The sequence below is a fragment of the Fusarium keratoplasticum genome, chromosome 1, assembly GCF_025433545.1.
Source record: "Fusarium keratoplasticum isolate Fu6.1 chromosome 1, whole genome shotgun sequence".
NCBI classification, from domain to species: domain Eukaryota; kingdom Fungi; phylum Ascomycota; class Sordariomycetes; order Hypocreales; family Nectriaceae; genus Fusarium; species Fusarium keratoplasticum.
Genome location: NC_070529.1, coordinates 3,013,592 through 3,038,097, shown reverse-complemented (window position 1 = coordinate 3,038,097; position 24,506 = coordinate 3,013,592). Strand labels below are relative to the sequence as shown.

General features: G+C 53.9%; 7 protein-coding genes across 7 annotated transcripts; 5 read left to right on the top strand and 2 right to left on the bottom strand.

Annotated features, from left to right (window-relative positions):
- Positions 1–1,731: 1,731 nt before the first annotated feature.
- On the top strand, positions 1,732–2,394 carry NCS57_00090700 (uncharacterized protein; the record flags this gene model as incomplete). The annotated part of the gene is made up of 3 exons (XM_053050982.1): positions 1,732–1,740; positions 1,811–1,878; positions 2,064–2,394. 3 exons carry the CDS (start codon positions 1,732–1,734, stop codon positions 2,392–2,394), a joined length of 408 nt encoding a protein of 135 aa, XP_052919497.1.
- Positions 2,395–4,944: 2,550 nt separating this feature from the next.
- NCS57_00090600 (Zn(2)-C6 fungal-type domain-containing protein) lies at positions 4,945–6,452 on the bottom strand (the record flags this gene model as incomplete). The annotated part of the gene is made up of 3 exons (XM_053050981.1): positions 4,945–5,603; positions 5,657–5,992; positions 6,047–6,452. The coding sequence occupies 3 exons, from the start codon at positions 6,450–6,452 to the stop codon at positions 4,945–4,947; spliced, it is 1,401 nt and encodes a 466-aa protein (XP_052919496.1).
- An 8,609-nt stretch (positions 6,453–15,061) lies between these two features.
- On the top strand, positions 15,062–16,380 carry NCS57_00090500 (Protein phosphatase methylesterase 1; the record flags this gene model as incomplete). The annotated part of the gene is made up of 3 exons (XM_053050980.1): positions 15,062–15,276; positions 15,329–16,149; positions 16,214–16,380. 3 exons carry the CDS (start codon positions 15,062–15,064, stop codon positions 16,378–16,380), a joined length of 1,203 nt encoding a protein of 400 aa, XP_052919495.1.
- A 939-nt stretch (positions 16,381–17,319) lies between these two features.
- NCS57_00090400 (CFEM domain-containing protein) lies at positions 17,320–18,119 on the top strand (the record flags this gene model as incomplete). The annotated part of the gene is made up of 2 exons (XM_053050979.1): positions 17,320–17,565; positions 17,667–18,119. Exons 1-2 carry the CDS (start codon positions 17,488–17,490, stop codon positions 18,117–18,119), a joined length of 531 nt encoding a protein of 176 aa, XP_052919494.1. The 5' UTR covers positions 17,320–17,487.
- Positions 18,120–18,940: 821 nt separating this feature from the next.
- On the top strand, positions 18,941–19,875 carry NCS57_00090300 (Ribulose-phosphate 3-epimerase; the record flags this gene model as incomplete). The annotated part of the gene is made up of 4 exons (XM_053050978.1): positions 18,941–19,056; positions 19,123–19,249; positions 19,312–19,557; positions 19,612–19,875. 4 exons carry the CDS (start codon positions 18,941–18,943, stop codon positions 19,873–19,875), a joined length of 753 nt encoding a protein of 250 aa, XP_052919493.1.
- Positions 19,876–20,653: 778 nt separating this feature from the next.
- Positions 20,654–22,749, top strand: NCS57_00090200 (Fe2OG dioxygenase domain-containing protein; the record flags this gene model as incomplete). The annotated part of the gene is made up of 2 exons (XM_053050977.1): positions 20,654–20,798; positions 20,864–22,749. Exons 1-2 carry the CDS (start codon positions 20,735–20,737, stop codon positions 22,747–22,749), a joined length of 1,950 nt encoding a protein of 649 aa, XP_052919492.1. The 5' UTR covers positions 20,654–20,734.
- Positions 22,750–23,183: 434 nt separating this feature from the next.
- On the bottom strand, positions 23,184–24,383 carry NCS57_00090100 (uncharacterized protein; the record flags this gene model as incomplete). Its single annotated transcript, XM_053050976.1, has 1 exon — positions 23,184–24,383. The coding sequence occupies one exon, from the start codon at positions 24,381–24,383 to the stop codon at positions 23,184–23,186; it is 1,200 nt and encodes a 399-aa protein (XP_052919491.1).
- Positions 24,384–24,506: the final 123 nt, after the last annotated feature.

The following is a 24,506-nucleotide window of genomic DNA, read 5'->3' as shown; positions in this document are numbered from 1 at the left end:
TGCAACCCTAGCGTCGGGGGGGAGACTCCATCAGCCTTGTAGGGTTTTTCTGATGTCACTGCTCTGCTGCCGGCGTGAGACGTGTCTCGGCGACGAGGCACTTTTCAGTCGGTTGTCGGCTTGACCCTGCCACCCTGTTTCGACCAAGCATCCTTTCTTGGTCTATCACCGCTCCCAGGCATCCGAGCTAATACCATGGCGATGGCCTGCAGGTGTCAGGCAGAAGCGGTACGATTCTGTTTGATTCCCTGCTTGAGAAGATACCTCAAACTTGACGGAGTTTTTCCACTTTATGGTGCGGCTGAAACTGGAGTTGATTGAGGAGGGACACAGCCTCTCGCCTGTGCTGCGCATGCATGGTGCGATAGGTCTATCATCGTGTCGATCACCGCTCGCCAGCTCCTCCTTTAGGGCATGATTTCTGGAAGTCTTCCCGTGTCAGCAGCGGCGTTTCTTTGAACCTCTGGGCAAGCCTCGGTAGAAACGCCGTCAGATTTCATCATTGACAGACCATTGACTGGGGAACATCGGCAGTCTTCATGGACATGCTCTAATGCCACACTGTCCATGGCAAGGGGTGCGAAAAGCGCCTTGCGCAGCATGCGTTGTCCTGGCAGGCACTTGCTTGCGCGAGGTTGCGGATCTTGCATGCAGTGGTTTACGCCCGATTAACGTTTGAACAAGAATCTCTCGGTCGCATGGTTGGTGGATCTCGGGGACTGTGGGCAACTGGTCAAGCTGAAAATAGTCTCAAGAATAACCTAGACCAACTCTGTCGACCACAATGATTCAAATGTGACGTTGAAGCAGGTGTCTCTGCAGCTTTCCCCAGTTTTCTCCCAGCGGTCCTGTCAAGAAGTCATGATGAGCTCCTGATTGGGCAACGATGCGCGACCTGGAAAGCGCTCAATCGTGGTGCAAATGTGCCAAGATGTCGGTCCCTGTCAAGGTCGGGAGTAGCGCGACCCTCAGCGGCGGGTTGTTACTGAGTCCAAGCGTCTGGAGTCACAAGACTCGGGCGATTTGACTGCCAGGCAGGCCAAGTACAAATAAACCCACGAACCAACCTCGAGGCTGTGTGGCAGAAACATGGCTATTGGGCAGAGGAATTCGATGTCGAGTCGAAAGTTGTCTGCTGGTGAGTTGCTGAGTGAGAGATCAAACTGGGGCAGTGCTCCGTCAAGCACAAGCCATGCGGAGATTTGTTTATCTGCCGCTCGGCTCTGTCATCTCAAAAACATGGATGTGCTGCAAATGGAATGAAGCGCCGAATGCTGCGTTCATTCACAGGTTCATGTATCGTCTCTGGTTCTTGATCGCCGTGACTTCTAGGTTGGTTCATGTGGCCATCCAAGACGGTCCCCGACGTTCTCTGTGAGGTGCCCGAATTGCCGATTGCACGTGACGATATTTCCTCTGGGTCCGGTCCTTCCTTCCGAGCGTCGCGCCTGATATAGCGCCCATGACACCTTTGGCCCGCTAATCCGAATCAAGCCAATCCATCTTTAACTTCACTTCTCCATCTTCACTCAACGTTGATGCTCTGACTGTTGTCCTGCGCCCAGCTTCATCGCCTCTGGCTTCTGCATTTTAGCGGATCGTGCACGTCCTCTGTTTCTGCAAAACCTCGCTGTTCTCTCCTCACCTACCTACGCCCGAGGGGCTCTGCTGCATCATTACGCTGCACCGTGCTGTAGCTCTCGTGCGACTCCTGTCGCCGCTGTGCCCATCATGTTCCAGGTCCGTGACCGAATAACCCGCAAGCACGTATCTGCTAGAATGCTTCTTCTGACAAGTAGTTGTCGTATAGCCCAATCCAGATGATCAATTTCACCTGCGCCTCCACAGGGCGCGGTCTGTCGTCTTGACAACTCAAGAGTAGGTGGCTTTCTGCCGCAGACATAGCCTTGATCCAGATCTCTTGTCCGAGAGCAGATGGATCTGGCCACAGGCTTCCATCTCCTTGGCACTTGGCTTGGATGACCTGTGGGGGTTTCTACCCCTCACTCCCGTAACCCTGCCCCTCGTAATGCTCATCTCTAACCTGCCGGTGTCTCGTATAGGCTCGTGGAGATTCGGGCGGCTCAGCGCACATTCGAAGGCGCATACGTTCGCACAGCCCTAGGCCAATTCTCATTTGCACTGATCATCCTCAAGATCTTCACTTCAGAGTTCTATGCCATCGGCGCTTTGTTCGCAGTGTATGGAGTGGCAGTGATGCTGGTGGCCATCTACCGTCGCTATGAGGGCAACCACCAATTCTTCAATTCCGCGTCACCTGATGGAACACTGAAGCGCAAATTTAGGACGAGCGGGAACAGTGTTTTGCTGCTGACGGTCCTCAGTCTGAGTGCTTACGTGACGTTGATGGTGCTCACCTGGCGTCTGGTTTAATAGTGGCGATTTGTGGCGGTTTTCTTGACAGCTTTTCTGATGATTGCTATTAGTACCATGTGGAGGAGCTTTATAATGTTCACTCGGGGAGCATAGCGGTGTTTCTTGGTTGGGTTTCCTGTTTACTTTTCATTCTGGCATTATCATATTCTCATTATCCATCAACCTGAGTCTCGAGTGCTCCAGTGCCGCTCAACTAACCCGGAGCAAGAAGGGAATCTGTGCCAAGCGTCGTCGCTTCGATTGAACCAGCCTATGCCACACGATGGCGACAACAACGGCGGGGTTAACAAACCCCAGCCCAATCACCCAGGGATCCCAGTAGGTCAAGTGCTGCTCAGGCATTGTCACCAGCAGCGTCCAACCGCAAGCAATGAAGGAGACTGTCAGTGCTCGCTGGGCCATCCAGAAGTCGTACTCGGGCATGCCCGGTACTTCATCTGAGAAGACGCAGATGCATTCGGGTAGGCAAAGCGCTCTTTGAGTGCGCTGACCATAGTATATCACGGTCTTTTCGATTTCCTTGCAGGCTTGTGCAAGGAGATGGTCCACGCATGCAGCGAAGAGGTGTCCCATGGTGCAGACTTGGCGGTGGCTGATGAGGGTGCTTGAATGATGATGAGCTTCAGAAGAAACACGATTGATGAGAGCTTTGAAGGGGACTTACTCTGTTTTTGATCTGCGTTGATCTCTGTCAATATCTGGAAAGGAGTTCTGTGCGTGCTTGATTGAGGTTTGGGTTGGATATGAGGTCGTAGCCCTCGGGGATATTAAGTTTTTAGAATCACGTCGCCACCAAACACTGATGAAAATGTATTTAAACACCGTGTCCAAGTAAACGGCTTTTGTGGCCGATTGCAATCTTGAGTCACGCAGTACAATTGAATTGGCCATACCTCACAAACCAGCGCCAAGTTGGGTCCGTGATATCAATCATGGTGTTGAGCCCTTGATGCCCTCAGCTTTCAGCTGCAGTACTTCAAGAATGGTACGGGTCCCATTGAACCAATAAAAGGGCAACTAGACTGCAAATAACAAGAGAAAAGTACACATCACTGCATCGCATTCATGTCTTCCTTGCTGAAATCCAAACTTCCAATAGGCCCTGAGGGCACGTGCCTGAGCCGGATCCGCCACCCTCAACCAATCCTTTTGCTGCCGACATGGAGATATTGAGTATGGCGCCTGCTGTGAAACCTCAAATATCGGGCCATGGAAATAAGATGAGCTCTGCAGCTTCCATCATGAAAAAAGAAACGAGTTGAAGCCGTTTGACTGCGGTTGGGTGGAGCAATGTTACGGCGCCAGCGCGTGTGATTGAAATTTTTTATCAAGCCTCACGTCCAGATGCTTCATTAAACACCATGGAGACCAATACAGATGCTGCAAGTTTTCATAGTGCATCTTCCTTGTCCCGTCATGCACCTCACGGCCCTTCTCTCATGTGGTTTGCCGGCCAGCCGTGCTCCGCCAACGTCCCCCCAACACACACGGCCCCCAACAAGCGGGACCAAGCATGAATCGGCTCGTCCAGCAACTCTTTGACCCGTCTGAGTTGGTACGTGATTCTCACATGAAAGCCCACAGGCCACCGATGTCTGATTCCAGGCTCGGCTCCCCCAGCACCCGTCCAGTTCGATGGAGGTAATGTAGCCGGTATCGCTTCGTCAGAACAAGGTCAAGCCAGACGATGCATATCATACAGATCGGGTTGACGAATCCCAAGCCTATAACAACCGGGTCGAGTACCGTGCCCTTTATGGGTATCCCAACCCAAAGGCCGATCGATGGTGGAGAATAACCACGAGAAGCCAAACATGGTAGCCGCCCTACGCATGTCACTGTCCCGCATGCCTGGGTCTTGTTCCGAAAAGGGTCAAAGGTATTCCGGGAGGCGTAGTTTTTCTTGAAATTGTCTTCCCCTTGCTATTATCGCATGTCGTCGTTTCTGGATAACTTGGTACTCAATCATGAAGACGTAGAGGCTGAAGAACCCTCTACAGAGGATCTGCGCGATGAGATCCCCAAATTCGTTCGACATGATTTAGAGCGTGGCCTTGGGCGACGGAATCCCGTGTCAATCGTCAAAATGTGAGGGCGAATTCCTGAATGTCGGGCGAGGCGGCCTCCGAAGATGAAATATGTTGACTGGGGTGAATAATTTCTGCAAGACTTTTGGCATGCTTGCTAGAAGAATACCTAGTCTTGATCTAAAGATTATCATAGAAAGACATCAGGTGCTTAGCAACGACAAAGTTCAACTGTGCAGCTTACTCAACCTTAGGGACTTCAGGATCGCAGAAATATCCATCTTAAAAAATAGACCACCATCTAAAAATGGGTATTAGCCTCTATGATATACCATTTCCTCATATCGATACCTGGCATAAAACATTACAAGAACGGGGGCACATGTCCAAGGCCAGATGCCCCTGTTTTGAAGGCCTTGATGAGCCCTACTTCCCAAGCTAAAACAAGAAAGCCAGCCACAATCAACCAATGCTCAGAAACAACAACGCCCAAACATGCTCCTGTACTGTGAATCCGTCATTATCGGTTCTGGTAAATGCCAGCTGTGACCCCATTATTGGTGAGTTGATGGCTGGCGTCAACCGCCTGTAGTTGGGCGCCTCGTCCCCTCTCCCCGTACATCCAGGCGCCGTAGGCCTCTGAACTCCGTGGGAAGGTGTAGTTGGCTTGTGTTTGTGATTGCTCCCAAGTCTCAAAGCCGGTCGGGGGCACTGCTCCGGCCGAGAGAGGAACAGCCGTATCCATACTCGTTGTGGTGCCTGCTTCGAATCCCGGAACCATGCCATCCATCGCGGGAGTGTAGACATCGGATAACGTAGAAGATCTCCGCTCGTATTGTCGGCTAGGGGCCATCAGATGATACTGAGGTGTATGATGGCCAGGCATGGGCTCGCCACCATAGGACATGGATCGTACTGGGGGCGCGTAATGAGCCCAGGCCATGTCTTCGCGAGAGGGGGGTTCTGAACTTCCAGATGCCCAACCAGCCGACGCTGGAGACACAGAGAATGGGGAGAACTGGGCACTCATGGGCGATTCTGCTGGGTAAGATCGCCAAGTCGGGTTGGGTTCTGCTGTTTTCGATGTTGGGCTCTGGGATGAGTCTGCTGGCACCCAGGTAGGTACACTTTGGTTACCCATCTCAAAGGCAGGAAGATTTGTCGACGATGGTAAGGACACTTCACATCCCTGTTAGTATCATGTTGCCCATAGTTCGAGAGAGATGACTTACCTCTCATTTCAGGTGGGAAGCCCTCATTTCCGGGAGCTTCCGTAACTGTTGGAGCTGTGACGGGCGTCACTTGTGCTGTTGATGGGCTGAAAGGTTGCTTCGATGGTTTAGGTCGCTCCGTTGGGTTGCTAGTAGACGCTGCTGGTGATGATGAGGCAGATGATCCCTTAGGGCCGGCCGAAGATCGAGAGGTTTGCTTCGCTCGTGAGTCGTCCGGTGGTGGCTGGTCTACCGGATAGAAGCTGCATTCCTTCTTCAAACGGATGCAGTTTATGCATCGACCTTGGACATCAGATGGGGATGGGATACATCTGATCTTTCGACGTCGACAATGGCCTTGGGTGGGTTAGCCAAAGGTGAGGATGACGACAAACCAGAGATGAAACTTACCACAAGCTACCGAGGTGCGATGATATCCAAGCTTGTTTCTCTTCTTTTCTCCCGAGGTACCCATCTGTTGCTGCTGAGCTTCTGTTTCCGGCGGGTGTAAAGGCGTAGCGCTTGACGTTGAAAACGGCCCCTTGATGCCCATGTTGTGGTCTTGGCTGGGCAATGGTGCATCATGGACATTGGCCATACCCAAGGAAGAGAGCTGCTGTTGTGAAGGGACAGTGTAGGATGGCACGTAGCCTGAATGTGCCATGTCCATCTCATTACTGAGAGGAGGCAGAGGTGGGTATTGGTAAGACATGACCGAAATCATGGGCACTGACGATGACAGGGGATCCGTCACCAGATTACCAGAACTACAGAGGTAGGGATTCGAGTGACTGGATGACGGGATAGCGAGGGCCATGGAATAGGTCCTGTGGTCCAGGAGATGAGTTGTAGTATCAGGTTGGGAGGCCAGGAGCTCTTGAAGGCATGAGAAATATAGAGTTGGTCGCAAGGTAGATAGGGCGGTGGCAAAGTGGATGGTTCCAGGACAAGGTAATTCGCGGGCCTGGAAATGATCTCATAGAGAATGGCGAGAGGGCAGCATGTATTGGGCGGCGATGCAAGAGGCTGGAAAGAAAGGCACTCGTGCCCTATCGTGCCTGTAGGTATGCAAGACAGAGAGGCGTGTGACAGGCCAGGGCCAATCGAGAATGCTGTGCAGGTGTCTGCTTGTAAAGGCGGCACCCGCAGCTTTGAGACCCAGAGTTGGCAACAGTAAGCTTGCCAAGTCAAGTAGACGACAGTGAATCCGTGGTGAGACGCCTGCGAGCCGGTTGACGAGAGCGGAAGGGCCGAGATACCGAGCACAGAATATGTAGACGAGAACGAGAACGATGGCCTTGCCCTGGTCAGGTTCAGTGCGGTCCCCTTGAAGTATTTGAATCCTGTCCCTGGGGGGCAGATCGACTTCTAGTGCGAGCCAAGGTCAAGGATCCTATGCTTTCAAGATGGCCAGCGGGAGCTAAGCCAACGAACCGGGGAGGGGGGTGAGGAATCGCGGTGTCGAGTCGGAGGGTTAACCGACTAGCACGCAGTTCCTGCTGTGGGTATTTGGCCGCTTAGTACCGACGACTAAAATGGTGGATATGAATGGGTGGTGACAGCAAGCGTCTGGAGCGCCACCGGGGGGTAATATTGGTCAGAGGCAGTTGGGGTGCAACCTGAACGACATGGGCGTCTGTCAACAGGCCAAAGATCGACGATGCCTGAGAGTTCCTGCCGTATTGTCTTTCGTTTCTTCTCCGAGTGTCTTTGCGCGGTTCCCAGGGTCGCGGCCGAGGCCAGATATAAGAGAGTCTGTCGTGGATCAATGGGCGGATATGATGATGACGAGCAGCCAAGACCTCTCTTAGCCTAGGACGTGATGGGCACGCCGGAGAAAAGGAGCTGGGGGTTCAGGGTGTCGTGCTGACTATGGCATGGCATGGCTTGAGATATCCAACGACGACGTCTCGATAGTTTCCTTAAATGGCCCTGTCTAGCATCCGAGAGGGAAACACTCTGGAAGTTATTTCAGTCCCATAGACGCGGTAACCTCCAAGATCGTATGAGAAACGATCCACCTGGGGAGCCCTTGGACGTCGAACCCCGATATAGAATCCGTGGCCACAGATCAAGATCCTTTGGAGTTTCAGGTAAGCACGCTATGCGGCACCTTGAATCGTGGAGCGGCTCAAGCACCCACTAGGGCTGTGATCAATAATTGGGATCTCAAGGCAGTCAAGCCAGGCCCATAAACAGACCCGTAGGGATACGTAGTGTGTATATCCGTACCAACGTCCCTCCTTCTGTGAGGCTTATTGTTACGAGCCTCTAACCCTGTATACGAATGCCGTGGCGGCAGGGCAGATGAGTTGAGACCCCGATACGGAAGCGCCCTCCTGCAAGCTGGGCTCGCGGTGCCAAGATTGCATGGACCACAAAGCACCACGACTATCCAGTCGGCCAGTCGACATGGCTGATCTCCCATCTCCATCTCCAGCCTCTGCAAAGCGTCTGCCCGTCTTTGGTCCAAACCCCTGGCAATGGGGCCTCCTCTGGAGGGCAGATCAAAGATTGGGGCCCGAGGCAGCATCGTGGAGGTTCCATCCCGCAGAAACCCTCTTCTAATGACGAAAGAGAGAATTTCCAACTGCGGCTGCGTCCAGAGCGATCCCACTTTTGTCTTGCACTTCTTGGAGAGTGGTCACCAGGAAGCCGGTTGTTGGTCCCTGCTCCACTGATCTGAGTCGTGCCATAGCATCCAAGGAGCGCGTTGCGGATACATACGCCTTATGCACAATTGTTGTCTTTTCTCTTCTCTCCGCTTGCCCGCCTCTGTGGACATTGGTCGGGAGAGACAAGCGCCGATAGAATGATCAGACTTCTCCATCCGTCGAGCACTCGCACATGTGTTTGAAGTCTAGATTCGGACACCCACTCCTTGGTGAAGAAAAAGCAATGGTCATGCTCATGTCCAAAGGGACCAACTGCTTGTTTGCGACGGCGCCACCCAGATCCAAAGGATGGACTCCATGTACTACTGCAAGCTGCCGTTGCTCGTTTCCTTTTTTTTTTTTTTTTTCTCCTTGTCGCTCTCAAGTTCTGATTGCTGTGGAAATTCCGGGTAGATGGAGTTAGCGTGGTGTCGTGTCTTGGAGCCACTCCCCGCCAGAACTGAATTGACCAAGATGACTGAGTGACACAGACGCGTCAACATCCATGGATCCTGGCTGGCGCCGATGCGCGCTCCAAATTACGGACAAACAATGTGGCCGACCAACCCGCAAAGTCACCCCCGATGTGGTAACGGGGGCCAGAACAAGGTTCAGGCCAAGCGTTGCTACACTGCACGCCGTGGTCAGGGAGCTTAGAGCTGGGTTCCTGAGTCGCTTCAACGGAAGCGTTCTTGTTTAGAGGTTGATCTGGTGTGTCTGTGCGTCTCCCTGCTTCATGCCCTGACAGCTTGAGCCAGCCAGATGCAAGAACACTACCATTACGCGCTAGATAGCATCTCTGGCTGGAGCTGCCATCACCCCTCTTCCGAGCTTTTGTGATGCCTTGTGGATACGGTATCGGGTAGTCGATTTGTTGGGAGCAGGAACCAGCGAATCCGATAGGACAAACACGCTGCCAGGCGACCCCGTTTCCGACTTCTCCAAGCCTCAAAGAAATCTCTAGGCGGGGAGCCGGACACTGGAGGCGAGAGCCCCTTTTCCAACTAGCCCCGTAAGCGGCCATGGCCCTGCTAGGACCCCAATGAGGGAGAAAGCTGAAAGAGCTGAGGCCGCATCTGAGGCGAAGGATCACGCGCTGCCGGGCGCTATGGTGATTCTGGCAGGCCTGGGTGGCTCTGACATGTTTCGGCAGCGGTGATAGGTAGTTTGGTTGCAGTGCGAGCGCGCCATTGAACAACCGAGAGGACCCCTAAAGACGGGTCGTGAATGCAGTTCAGTTCGGGGGTTCCATCTTTACATGTTGATCTCTTCGCATCGCATCTCGAGTGGAAACCAACACGGGGACAGCGACGATGCTAATTCAGGGGCATGGCATGGCATGGCAACAGGTGCTGTAGTGACCGGGATGGCTGGAGAGTTCAGGTTGCTCCCGTTGGAGGTTCAGGTGTCAAGCTGAGGGTACTCCCGCCGCTAGCTGAGTCGGGGCGGAGCTTGCGAGTGGCTGGAAAGCGAGTGGCTGCAAGTGGCGACAGCGGCCAGCAGGAGACTGACAGGAAGAGAGTCGAAATAGGCTTCATCAGAGCGGTTTGGCCGCGATTGGCGTGCGACGGAACCGACGAGAAGGCAGAGAGAGCAGATTTCACAGTCAGGTCAGTGCCAGGCCAGTGATGAACAAGGAACAGGGCACCAAGCAGGAAAGAGCAAGGCTCAGCTTGGCAGGGACTTCAGACCCACTTTCTGGGAAGGAAGCGACGGGAATCGGCCTCCCGCAGACGCACGTGCCCTGTCATGCTCCAAGCTTCCTCATCGGGAGGCAGAGATCTCTGTAAGAGGTGCGCTATCTCTCCGCTTCCGCTGTCTCCACCTCACACTCCCTCCCCTCCACCAGATGGAGGCCACTTACCAAGTGCCGGCCCACCCATCATTCAAGGCTCGTCCCCGCCTGGACAAGCTAGAGAGAGCGACATTTGCCATTTTTATTCTCCCATTCTCAACTCGTCCATTGGGAGCTGCCGACGCACCGCTGTACCCCATTCTCAACCCCTGAGGCGCCCGTTCTTGGGCCTGTCCTCTTGCCTCAAGGTTCCCTCTTGCGCAGCTTACTCCGTGGTAGTTTGCGGAGTTCTTATCATTCCTCACATCGAACGGTTCGAGACATGGTCCGATGTGGCCATTGCCAACCTGACCAGGCTAGGTTGAGAGATGCCATCATCCTTCAACCTTCTTTGCCCAGCACACGCAGAGAACCTGCCGGATCCAATGACGGGACACTGCATTCTCGGAGTGGGTAAACTGGATGGGCTCCAGTAGAAATGTACACACCAAGCCTTCAAGTCTCAGAGGGCTCGCGGATACCATCATCTCCTTCTCTTCCATCCACGGCCTTTGAAGGTTTCGACCAAACACGCAACTGGCTTCCACTTGCGCTCCAATCTACTGCAGAGCTGTCAGACACACAGCAGATTCTCAGCAGGCATGCCGGTTTGCGTCACTTCTCACAACAGGGAACGCACCTCTCCACGAGACCATTTACGGGGGCCTGGTTGATCAAGATCCACCTTGATCTGATGAAATCTTGCGTCTGGTCGGCTCTCCGGATTTGCGGATGGGATGCAGTCGCAATTTTTTCCAGGGCGTCTGCGGCAGTCTGTGCTCTCCACCCCTCGTGCCACTCAGCTGGGAGGCAGAGGCAGAGCCAGACACTCTCTCACCTGGCGGTGATATCAGCATACACCTCATGTTACATGTACATGTTCCCTCTCGTGATTCTTCTTGGCGATGCATGGTGCTGTCATTGATCGAAACACCCAGAGCAACGGGGCCTCAAAGCTTCACCCAAAACGGACGCAATGACCGAGCAGGGATGACATGCTTTCAGCACATGAATCGGATGGGATCAGAAATGCCGACCAAGGTCGGACTCCTCTGTCAGCCATTAGTTAGCATCTACCAGGGTTTTATCCACTCGGATCACCCAGGCGTTAGCCTCCCTGTGAGACAACACGCTCCTCGACTTGTACATTCCAGAGGATTGTACACCTCCCCGTCTTGTTCCGAGAATTCGAGCTACGACCAAGCCAGGTCTCTTCGTCAAAATAAAGGAAAATCGAAACTGCCTCACGCCAGCGGCGGCTGGAGCATTCAAGTGCCGTACAGTTCTCCAGTTCTTGCGGGGGCACCCACGGAATCACAAGTCGCCGGTTGTTGCCGCGAGCAAGACCCTGACTCCATCGTGTCTTTCCTTTGGTACCAAGTACGGAGTTCTGACGCGACCTTGACTGACTCGGTTATGTCTTGCCAAGGCCAGCCCTCTTCGCTCGGACAGGCTGGATGTTACTGATCAGAATCCAGCTATTGGCGCATAATTTCCGTTACCCTCCTCCAACAGCCGGAACGTTACGCCAAATGCCGGTTCAAGGGCTGCAATAGCGTCAAGCAGCAGCGACCGTTACTCTCTCGAGTTAGCCATTTCATTACTGCCGAATCAAGAGCCCGCGCGAGTTCTTGCCGTTCTGACAGGACGATATCCGTTTGCCACACGGCTAATGTTGTAACAGTCGAAAGGATCTTGTAGTATATTATCAGTGGGGTGGCGTATCCAGCGTCGTTGGTGGCTCATTGCTACATGGGAAATACGTCTGCCTTTCTACTTTCCCATATCCTCGCTCTCAAACGATTCGCGCGAACATGGGAGGAAGACAGACATGCAGTAGCAGCTCTACATACCTGGATGAGCTAGAAGTGACAGCACCTTTCGATCTAGGTGGGAAAGGATTGTCAGGCCGATCGAACACCAAGCCCTGCTGGCCCCCAGAGATAAAATGACCGACTGCATGAGACGCCACCGCTAGATCGATCCACGGGGTCTTAGATCCCTGATGGCTGCAGCCCCTTGGACATTCAGGAAAATGTCCGAGGGGCGTCTTGCCTGTTCCAAACCATGACAGTAGCCCAAGACCTGTGACTTGTTCAGCTACAGTAAGTCTCAGGTCCCCCGCGTCTTTGGGGCAGCGTCTGCTCGCCATCTGCTCGCTGCCACAGGGAGGGCTGATTGTTCTAGTCCTTGTTGAGCAACCCGTCGTTTCCCAGCGTTCCCCGAAAGACATTCTGGAGCGGTAGACGATCTTTACCGGAATCGGAACAGGTTCTAGGTTGCCAGAGCCCCCACGTTCGGACATTAACGAGATTTCCCCCACGTTCACAGATCCAGGCCAACCTGCCATTCACCTTGCCTTGATGGATTGGCTGTTGTGAGGAAACCCGACAAGGTTATGAGGTGTGACCTCACCGAGCTTTGATGGCGCACGTTCATCCCAGTGCCTTTCATTCAACTAGAGGCTGTGTCTGATTGGAGACAAAAGAGCCTCGACCCTTGGGTCGATCTGAAGGCCACTTGGCTTGTATGGTCACATGTTTGAGATACTCAATTTTTCTGCTCACGCGCTTTCTCCCCCCTTCAAAAGAAGCAGTCCCAGTCTTCTCTTTCGCCCACCACTTCATCTGTACAGACGCCGGGGGCCCGGTCCGAACATGCAGGAACAAGTTGGAGTGGCTCTAGTGGCGGGCGATGAAAACCGGTTGCACTTCCTACCGAGACTGTTGGTTCCTAAACTGGGTTGCAATTGATGTTGCGGTCTCGTTTAGCTAACCCATTTGGGGATTCATTGCAGTTGGATAGACTTTATGTTTTCTTTTGCGACGCCTAGGTTGGTAGGCTGGCTCAATCAGTTAAGATCGACAACAAAGGTCTGCGACACCATGTCACTTTTGCTATGGAGCCATTGATCCCCAGGTCAAGAAATATCCCAGGGAAACGATTTCTGATTGTCTCTCAAGCCGCTGCCCTGGTACGCGGAACCATCAACTTCAGACTCCCGATCTCCCTTGCGACGGATTTTTGCTTTTGGGGGCGCTTGGCTGGGGAGGTGAGTTCTTCTTTCCGGTCAGCGGCCTTTTCCTTCATTATCTTGAGGGACAGCTTCGGAAAGGATTGGCGATGATCAGGGTTCTTTCTCGGTTGGCTAACTTCGGACTATCTGGCAACTATGTTATTTGGTTAACCCTTTCGTGGTTCGGTTTCCCGGAAGCCGGGAGCGATGGTACTCACTTAGACCGTCTATGGTCGTCTACAGTGATCATGAGGGTAAAGTCTCAACTCTATCGAGATGATGGGTACCCCAAATATGAACGTGGTTGACGCGCGTTCGTCGCTTGCAGGCCCTAATGGTCCCTTAGTGTCCAGGGACCAACACATAAGATCCTCTACTATACTCCCCACAGCCCCTCCTCATTGTGACAGATTCGAGATATCATTTTGTCGGCCAGGAAGACCAAGTTCTATCATCCATCTGAATATGACAGACACCCCTCCAGGCACTCCACCAGACAGCCAACTTCGTCTCCCCAACTAGGCGATTGATCTTCTTAGCTTGGTCGGCTAAAACAGGGAAGTTAACTAACATCACAAGACCAGGGTTTACGCCTGTTTCTAATCTCGCCGAGAGTTTAACGAGGATGCGCGCCGACGAGGGTGCGAGTGAGATTCCAGTAGCTCTGCAGAGGCAAGTGATTTCCAATTGGGTTTGTAGTTTCCCTATCGACGCATGCGTAAGATCATGCGAGGGTGAAAGTATGGGGCTCTTGGTTGTGAGTACGGAAAACTACCGACTTTTTTTTAAAGTATGCCTTTTTCACTCGCTGATGGATGTTTTTGAAAACCTTTACGCGAGGTGGGTGTGCTTGAAAGATAACGCCGGATCGAGCTGGCACCGCTCAACAGGTGGAGATACTTTTCGATCCTGCACTGCAACAACACTTTGTCTCACAGAAGTGAGCAAGAGGCAAGTACTGTGAGGTTCCATCAGTCGTGGTCCTTTTGACAGGAGGCCACCAAGTTGGAACGGTGGGTGTGTCTTGGTTTGGCCGAGCTGATGGATTTACCCTAGAACACATTTGAGGCCCTCCTTGATGATCAACTCCCCATGCAGGAAAGATCACGACTCTTGGCCCAGTCACTGCATTCGGGCTGATCAGGGTTGTGTACTCTGTACATGCCATCCAATGAAACCCATGGCCTCGTGGTTGCGCTGCAGAGGGGCGAGATGGTTGGGTAAATCGTAAGCGATGGTGAGGCGAGTTGACACTCAGCCCGATACTCATCGGACACAGTGACAGAATACCACTCATCCGACCTATACTCCAGAAATCCGTAGACTAACACCACCATACCCCGGTCGAGCGTCTTCGATTGTCGCACATGTGTTCTCATGACTATGTTGATGCCAATCCTCGTCCAAGTTGTCAGCGCCTGTCACTCGAGCGATACCACCAGACCCTGGGCCAGACCGTACTTTCCATGGCAGTACTTCAAAATATGAGTTGGACAGAACATTATGCTGACCATGATTCAGAACCAGACGCCATAAAATGGGAAGACTGACACCGCACTGTATGGCTAGGTGGTGGTAGGCAGGACGCTTACAGTGTGAACAACCAAATATGAAGCGAGCACTGTGCCCCAGTAATTGCGCCTGCAAACAAGTCGGGTTGGCTGACAGGCCCGACACTGTGGCCCAACCATCATCATCAGTGCGGCTGGCTTCACAAACAAGAAATCGGAAAGAAGAAAGAGAGAGCGGGAGGACCGGATGAGAAGCGGCTCCTCGACGGATCCAAAGCAGAAAGAGGCAGGAAACATCGAGCGCAAGCATCGGTCAAAACATCTCTGCCATTCTTCGTTGGTGGAGGGCACGCCTCTCTTCTGCACCCCGCCTCTCAGCTCAGCTCAGTTCAGCTCAGCCCATGATCCATCATGAGCGACCTACAGCGAGCCTGGGCAAAGTCCAAGTATGGCATGTCCAACGACATCTTCAACGAGCTGGACGAGGAGCAGGAGACTGATCAGGTCCCTGAACTTCCGGAGCCTGTGGACGACGACTCCTCGTCTGCATCCTCGGCATCGTCCGTCTCCTCCACCGGCACCGTCATCCCATCGCCGAACCAGAAGCTATTTGCTCGACCTCAAGGGTAGTTCCAACGCATCTTGCTGAGAATCCATGGCGGGACTGACACTTCGCAGAGTCGCCCGTGGTAGGACCCTCGAGCAGATCCCTTGGACCACCTACTTTGAGCGAGAGTTGTCCCTGAGGTCGGAGCAGGACTCCGAGGTGGTCTATCATGCCTACCTGACATCGCCAGTGGACAAGGGGCCACTGTTTGTAATGCACCATGGAGGAGGATCCTCTGGGCTGTCGTTTGCCGTGGTGGCTTCTGAGATTAAAAAACGACTGCCCGCGGCTGGCATTCTCGCCCTCGACTGCAGAGGTCACGGGTCGACGGTTGTACCGGGAGACGCGGCACTGGATCTGAGGCTGGAGACACTATCGACAGATCTCTTCAACGTCATCCAGCTGACCAAGTCTGAGATGAAGTGGCCAGGGATGCCCCCGATCGTGCTCGTGGGACACTCCCTTGGTGGAGCCGTCGTGACTGATCTGGCCAAGACGGGCCGGTTGGGAACATCAGTCTTGGGGTATGTCGTGCTGGATGTGGTGGAGGGCTCAGCCATCGATGCCCTGCAGAGCATGCATACGTACCTATCTACGAGACCCTCGGGATTTGCGACGCTGCAGGCAGGTATTGACTGGCATGTCCGATCGCGAACGATCCGCAACTCGATTTCTGCCCGGACGTCTGTTCCTGCACTGCTGGTCTTTGATGAGAACCAAGACCCGACGCGTCCTTGGAGATGGCGGACCAACCTGGGCGCAACGCAGCCATTCTGGGAAGGCTGGTTTGTCGGCTTGAGCAAGAAATTCCTCGAGGCTAGAGGAGGAAAACTGCTTCTGCTGGCTGGGACTGACCGACTTGACACTGAGTTGACCATCGGCCAGATGCAAGGTATGTCGGCGCTATTCAGTGACACCCCTTGAGACATTGGGTACTTACCAGAGTGTGTGCACAGGGAAATACGCCTTGCAAGTCTTTCCGGAAGCGGGCCACTTCATTCATGAAGATTTGCCAGAGAAGACGGCTGTCTCGCTGGTGGACTTTTACCGCCGAAACGACCGGAGCACTCTCGTATTGCCCCCCAAGGTGTCGGAGCTGCTCAAGCAAGGGAAGAGAGTATGATGTGCAGTCACAGTCACAGCCACGAACAACCAACATGCGTATTTCTCGAGTACGTATTCGCACTGGCTGTAGGGCTGCGCTATGAATCCGGACCCTCGGAAGAGGAGCGACCAACAAGCCGGGGTCAGGGTAGAGCTGCGGGTGGGCATCGGCATCCATGGATGGATGGGTAACACAATGGCATGCAGGTGCAGGCAGCATCACGTACATGTTGACGGGTGGCACCAACTGCATTATGTCCTTGCTTGTGCGACTGTGACGAGTTTCTGATGGGTGCCGTGCCGGGGACAAGACATGAGGATCCGCGGGAGGAGGCGTCTATTGAGCATGGGGCTAGGTACATGTAGTCTTTTGATTGTCATCCATGGAACTGGGCTGGACCCGAGATAGAAGCGAGCTGGCGCTTATAGACTGAGGAATAGCAGACAGGTTGTTATTGTCAATGTTTGAAGATGGTATAGTTTAAGGCTTGGCATGGGCTGCATACCTATTTGTGATGGTTGAATGTCATTGAACATATCGGTAACAAGCCTGCATTATTGAGGCATCCATGGCTGCTATTGAGACGCCATCGTCAGTGGGGAAATTGGCCTTTGGCAGGACATGTCCTCGTGGACAGACGTACTTCCCATCCAATGTGTGTTTCTTATTGATTCCAAGGCTTGATCTCTTATTCATGGATGACAATCCTACCCAACAATTCAAGCTACCACGTACGTAAACTGTAATTCCTTGTCAACCCTGTTGAACTTTGTCGTACTCGCTGCAATAGTTGCTACTAGACTCATGTGCCGGCATCAAATCTCCCGGTCTAGAACCCGTGGAATTGCGACGAGGCAGCGATTGGCTGGGCTTTTGGACATCATTGGGGAATGGCGCGTTTTAGGCCCATGATCCATGATTTCCGGGGTTGGCCTTATAATTAACCGTCGCCCTGCAACTGGGGGACCTTCCGACGACCCCGAAGGACCGAACGCTGATGTTCTCAACAACCTTGTTTTGAAGCATACAAAAGCCCAAGCTCTCTCGTCCGTCTTTTGCTGTCGCTATTCGATCCTGTTCTTCAACAAAGATATCACCATCTGCACGGCTCGCAATCTGTTCATCATGAAGTCTACACTCTTCATCGCTGCCCTCTTCGCGGGTCTCGCGTCTGCTCAGCAGGATAAGCTCCCTACATGCGCTGTACGTGCCCCCCTGATCACGACCGCAATCTCACCGCTCGTCGCGTGAAAAGTCGCCATTGCAAGCCGTGTATCCTTTAATTTACTAATTTTTGTGTATAGCAACCCTGTGTCGACAAGTACACCACGGGCAAGGGCATCGCCGGATGTGGCCAGTTCGACTTCAAGTGCATCTGCAGCAACGAGAGCTTCCTCGACGGCATCGCGTGCTGCCTCGAGGACGAGTGCGACGACAAGGGCAAGGAGGCTGCGGTCGACTACGCGAAGAAGATTTGCTCCACCTCGGGCGTTGAGGTCCCCGACGAGGTGGTTTGCAAGGACTCGGCCAAGGAGAGTGCGAATACGAGCGCGAGCGCCGCGAGCGCCAGTGGTAGCAACACCGCCACCAGCGGCACCGCCAGCGGTACTGCTGCGGCTACGACCGAGACCGGTACCTCGACAGAGACCAGCGGTAGCGGTGCCGCCGAGACCAGCTCCGCTGATAGCGGCAACGGTGCTTCGCGCGGAACAGCGGCCGGAGTGCTGGGTGCTGTCATGATGGCTCTCGCTCTGTGAGGGACAAGCATCCTATAGAGATCGGACGGATATTGCTTGGGATGGGCGGTGGGAGTTGTTTGAAGAGAGGGAACATGTTTAACGAAAGGAAGGGGTAATACTATCGACGGCGACGAGAGAGTGAGCTTCTTCTTTACAACATCGAGTTTACAGAGCCAGTCATGTATACCGAAGAGACTATACGGTTGCCGCAAGGCCGCCTTTAATTACGAATAGATTTACGTTGAAGACACATGGACTTGGGTTACGTTTTGATATCCTTTGGGTTGGCATCTGCTGAACGAGGTCGAATAACTAACACAGCAAAGGATCATAACTTCGGCTCAGAGAGGTAAGGACATGCCCTCGATGATATGAAGCATCTAGTGTAGAGCTCAAAGATGTCGGTCTGGTGGGTTGCTTCTACCTCTTTTATCTCCTGATCCATGGCAAGGCATGCCCACATCTTGTACGTCGAACCAGCACTTACACCAGAATCATGACACCATTTCTTATCCGCTACTCACCCCTGTTCGGCCCTATCGTTAATTGTTCCAGTTTATCCCTTGCGCCGAGCCAGCCTGGAGAGATTGAGCAGGCCTCTTGCTGGCAAGACTGTTTGAAGGCCCCACCAAAGGTCCCTGGGCCAAAGAGAGCAACGCCAATGGGTTCCTGGGACCTGAAGAGACGACCCCGCCAACAACGTCACTGGCGAAAGGGTAAGAAACCCCACCAAGACGGGACCCCCCAAACAGTCTCTGACCATGAAGTCACCTCTTATTCTCTCTCCACCATCATACCTCCGTCTCCCTCTCGCCAGCTGACCGTAGACGCCCTCAACAATGGCTCCCAAGACCATCATCGCGCCCTCCATCCTGTCGGCTGACTTTGCTCAGTTCGGCCATGACTGCGCTCGCACCATGGAGCAGGGCGCCGACTGGCTGCACGTCGACATCATGTAAGTGCGCCTCCATGGCAGGAGAGTCTCTTGCCATGTGCGATCGAGTGCTGACAGTTGAGATAGGGACGGTCACTTTGTACCCAACATCACCTTTGGACCTCCCGTGGTCGCCGCGATCCGAGGCCACGTCGACCAGCCCACCGAGGCACTTGGCAGAGGCACCTTTGACTGCCACATGATGATTGCAGAGGTAAACAGCACTCTCTAGGCGGTTGATAGAGCATGGACAGGGGCTAATTATGGGGACATCAGCCCAAGAAATGGGTCAAGGAGTTCAAGAAGGCCGGCTGCAACCTCTACTGCTTCCACTACGAGGCCGCCTTTTCCAGCGACGCCGAGAGCCCCGAGCAGCAGACCGACGAGAAGACCAACCCCAAGGCGCTGATCCGATATATCCACGACAACGGTCTGCTCGCTGGTATCGCTATCAAGCCTGATACTTCTGTCGACGTGCTGTGGGAGATTCTGGAGAACGCCGAGGAGCAGGAACGACCTGATGTAAGATCTCGCCTGGATGGCTTTTACGGGAGAGATATTGACATGGAATAATAGATGGTCCTGATCATGACGGTTTACCCCGGTTTCGGTGGACAAAAGTTCATGGCCTCTGAGCTGCCCAAGGTCCAGGCCCTCCGAGAAAAGTACCCCGAGCTCAACATCGAAGTCGACGGCGGTCTAGGCCCCGGCACGATCGACCAGGCCGCGGATGCCGGTGCCAACGTCATCGTGGCTGGCAGCGCCGTGTTCGGAGCCAAGGACCCCTCCGAGGTCATCTCGCTCCTGCGCAAGTCGGTGGATGACCGCAAGGCAAAGTAAGTTGGGAGTTTTGAGTGTGTGTGTGTTGCGGATAAGCGATTTATAGACGGGAGTTGAGCGATGATGTATGTGATGAGAGATGATTATACGCGAAAAAGTTGATTATTCTAGGAATTCTTGGAGAATAGATCCCAGTCTACCTACTGTTGAGTCTCTGACTTTTGTCTGCTAGTGTTTCCTTCCATCCCGTCTCCCTGCTTTGACCAACTCTTTTGGTATGATGTTGCCTATTCGAGCTTATTGGTAAACTAAGCGCCAGCCTCGGCGGCTCTAGCTGAGTCTTAAAACAAGACCAATGCAAACAATTGCCCTCTGTCTTGGAGTTGGATCCTTTCCATCTCAGAGCCATGAGCCTGCCAATGTTGTGCAGGCGTCTAGGTGCATAAACCATGTATAATCCACTGTGCATCATGGTGGTTCAGGCGATCAGATAAAGCGGTGGAGCTCTCGAATCATCATCATGGGAGCTCCGTGTTAGCGCCCGTGGCGGCTACAAGAGAGTACAACTCGGTGCAGCAAGCAGAGACACTGCCAATGGCAATTGACTTGTAATATGTAGGAAATCGATCTCGAGAGACATTTTTAACAAAAAAGAAATCTTGAATTGACAGAAAAATCTTGTGGCTGCCCCCCAGCCCGTGTATTTTTCCAATGCGACAGACAGACGCAGGGTACAAGGGGCGCGCGAACCGCCCATGGGATGATGGGTCGATTTTCGGAGCCAGAATTTTTATAGATTGGCGACGTCAGCCCATCTTTTTGCGACTTCGCACACTCCCAACGCCCCGAAATTCTTCTCCTCCAAAACTCCTTCATCCACACAATTTCTGGCTGCAAGAGTCAATTGCCCAGGGACAAGATGAAGAGAAAGGCAGACTCCCGCGCCGATGCCTCGGCCGCCATCAGCAAGAAGTCCAAGCCTTGTGCGCATTCCCAATTGCTCCCCCCCAACCCAGAGCTCGCCCACTGACTGACTTTGACGGTGTAGCTCTCAGCGCAGAGGTGGCCAAGGAGCGCTTCCGTGCTGGGCTCTTTGACAAGGACGTGCTCGACTCGTACACGGAGCAGTACGCCGAGTCTGCGCCCTACAAGCATGCCGTCATCAACGGCCTCGTCAACGACGAGCTCCTCCGGTCGGTGCGCGCCGAGATCAAGGCCAACGTCGAGTTCACCCCCAAGGAGACCGACATCTACAAGATCCACCAGTCGGGCGACCTGGCCAACCTCGACGGCCTCGACGACGAGTCCCTGTCCAAACTCCCCTCGCTGCTCAAGCTCCGCGACGCCATCTACTCCGAGTCCTTCCGCGACTACGTCTCCCACATCACCGCCTGCGGTCCCCTGAGCGGCCGCAAGACCGACATGGCTATCAACATCTACACGCCCGGTTGCTACCTGCTCTGTCACGACGACGTCATCGGCAGCCGCCGCGTGAGCTACATCCTCTACCTCGTAGACCCCGATAACACTTGGAAGCCCGAGTGGGGAGGTGCCCTCCGCCTCTTCCCCATCCAGGAGCTCACGGACAAGGACGGTGAGGTCGCCAAGACCCCTCTGCCCGATGTCACCAAGGTCATTCCCCCAGCATGGAACCAGCTGAGCTTCTTCGCTGTTCAGCCCGGTGAGAGCTTCCACGACGTCGAGGAGGTCTACCACGCTGCCACCAAGGAGCAGCTCGAGAAGGACGGCGGCCGTGTCCGCATGGCCATCAGCGGCTGGTTCCACATCCCCCAGCTCGGCGAGGAGGGCTACATCGAGGGCGAGGAGGAGAGGAACGCAAAGAACAGCGGCCTCATGCAGCTCCAGGGCAACCCGGCCCAGTACGACATGCCTCAACCCCAGGTTATCAAGGTCGACAGCTCGCAGTCGGGCCAGGAGGGCTTCGACGAGGCTGACCTCGAGTTCCTGCTCAAGTATCTCTCACCCACGTACCTGGTGCCTGACACCCTGGACCAGATCTCGTCGCACTTCAACGAGGTGTTTGAGATCACCCTGACCGACATTCTCTGCAAGAAGTTTGCCAAGCGCCTTAGAGCCTATGTCGAAGCTGAGGAGAAGAAGCCTACACCCGAAGATACCCCCACGATAGAAAAGACTTCGTCATGGCGTGTCGCGAAGCCTCCTCATAAGTACCGCTACCTCTACCAGCAGCCCAGTGGTCCTGACCAGCTGCGCACCTCCCAAGAAGAGTCGCCCATCACGGAGCTTCTCGACATCTTCCTCCCCAGCCGCCAATTCCGCCAATGGCTCCAGATGGCCACCAACACCACCATCGAGAGCGCAGATCTGCTAGCTCGTCGCTTCCGCCGAGGTCTGGACTACACCCTGGCCACCGGCCATGAGGGCAAGGCGCGAGTCGAGATTAACCTCGGCTTCACTCCTACACCTGGCTGGGGAGACGATGAGGAAGAGGAGGAGGAAAAGGAAGAAGCCGAGAAGAACGGCAAGGAGGCCAAGACTAATGGTAAGGGCAAGGGCAAGGGCAAGGCCGTTGAGAAGGATGAGCCTGCGCCCAAGGAGGCCGACGAGGTTGGTGGCCAGGAGATCTTCATGTCTGGCGACGACGACGCCGATGAGGACGCTGCCGTGTACAAGACGGGCAGCGACGACGACAACATCCTCTTCTTCCAGGCCGCCGCTTGGAACAAGATGACCATCGTCCTGCGCGACAGCGGCGCCCTCAAGTTCATCAAGTACGTCAGCAAGAGCGCCAAGGGTGACCGATGGGACATCTCGGGCGCTTTTGAGATCGAGGAGCAGGACGACAGTGACGATGAGAGGGCTGATGCTGGCGAGGGCCCTGCGCCGGACGAGTCTGAGGAGGAGGAGTTCCAGGGCTTCTCGCCCGATGCAGCACAGAGCGATTCTGACTAAAATGTCTGCCATATCGCAGCGATAGATACCATGAAATAAAAAGCAAGGCAATGATTGATTTTGATTTGATTTTGAAAATATTTTGTATTTCCCACCTATCCAATTTGATGGTGCTCTTCTGCGTGATATGCTCCGACTCATGGTATCGTAAAATGTCAGCTCTATGAACTGGTAATCGCTGTTCCCAAAATCCTTCTATAGTACAAGAGTTCTCTTTGAAACTCAATCTGGCGCACGTCCCTGTACGCAGCTGGGCACTGATGAGCTAGTTCCCTTCCATCTCTCTGCCTGTTTGCCCCAGCTATGTAGGAGCTCTCTGTTCAGGGCCCGCCGAAGCATAACGGCGACTACGGCTCAGGAGATATGGGTGTATGCTCAAGAGGCATAGTAGTTATCCAGCCTGATTATGTAGAGGTAGATATCCTGCATAATCCTCAAGCTGGCTCCAACTTGTCGTTGAATAGGTTCGCAACCTCCGCCTGCAACAACTCCGTTACTCCCTGCGCCTCTTGAGTTCTGCCCGACTGAGTCAGATGATTGACGGTGTCATGTCCAAGGAACGCAAGCCAGGAGACGACGCTCAACTTCTCAGGTCTCGACTTCTTAGGCCCAACAGCATGCACCAGTCTCCGTAGTCTTTCCTTGTCCTTGAAGAACTGGAGCGCTGGTACGTGGTCGGGATGTGTTGGGTGATAGAGGTGAAGGTGAGCTCGCTCCATGAGGAATGGCTGCGGTAGACGATCAGCCGTTGCGATGTGGGCGTCAAAGAGCTCCTCGGATGGCGCGGGACGGCTGTAGGCCTCGACTGTGGAGAACCACGAGACCGATCTCCACGAGGAGACCAATAGTTCCGAGAGCAGAGGACTGGCTCTGAACATTTCCTGCGCTTGCAGCATGGTGGAAATGCCCGAATCGAGGTTGCCGTACTGGGGTTGGCATTTTGTCCGGACAAGCTCACCAAGAAGATGAGATGCCCTCTTCAGGCGCTTCTCCTTGGACAACTTGCTAGAAGGATCGTAGATTGTCCGCGATAACCACTCCCAAGCTACTTCCTCCATGCCCTCAGCAACCAAGAATGGAGCCAATGTTCGAACAAAAGTCTGGTTGTCCAGGAATCGAAGATCTTGTTCTGCGCCGCATGATTTGAGCCATCGCACAATACGCGCTGCTGTTCCTGCCGAGGCAAGACCTCCGAGGCCAGGCTCCTGTGCTTGTAGCTGCTTTGACTTGGCAATCATACAACCAATGGCGGCCTTCGGTGTCATCAATCCTCTAGCCACGGCATGATCGAAAACCTCCATGGGATCGCGTTGCGGAGCGACCAGCGCTGACGTAGATATTTTCGTGGGGAATGTTGATGTGACATCCTTGTTATAGCTGAAGAGGGGATTCGCGAGGATATCCTTCAAATGCCGGTTCGTAGCGGATAATCGGATAGGCTTAGGCGGATCGGCATGTTTCGTGGCAGGCGGTGGGCTTTCGGAGGATTCTCCATACTCGCGGTCGAGCTGTTTTCGAAAGGATGTCTTGAGACCGTCGAGTAGTTTCTGAGACTGCTGTTTGGACAGGGGGAGGGGTTCGTGGTAGGAGGCGAAGAGGTTCTTGAGCGAGTTGACCGACTTGGTGGAAAACATTGTGGACAAAGGTCAATTGGGATAAACGGGAAGCAATGTCGGTGGCACGCCCTGCCCTGAAAGAAGCTGACTCGACGCAATCCACGTAATTATCGCGTACTCGGGAACGGGGTTGGTGTTTGC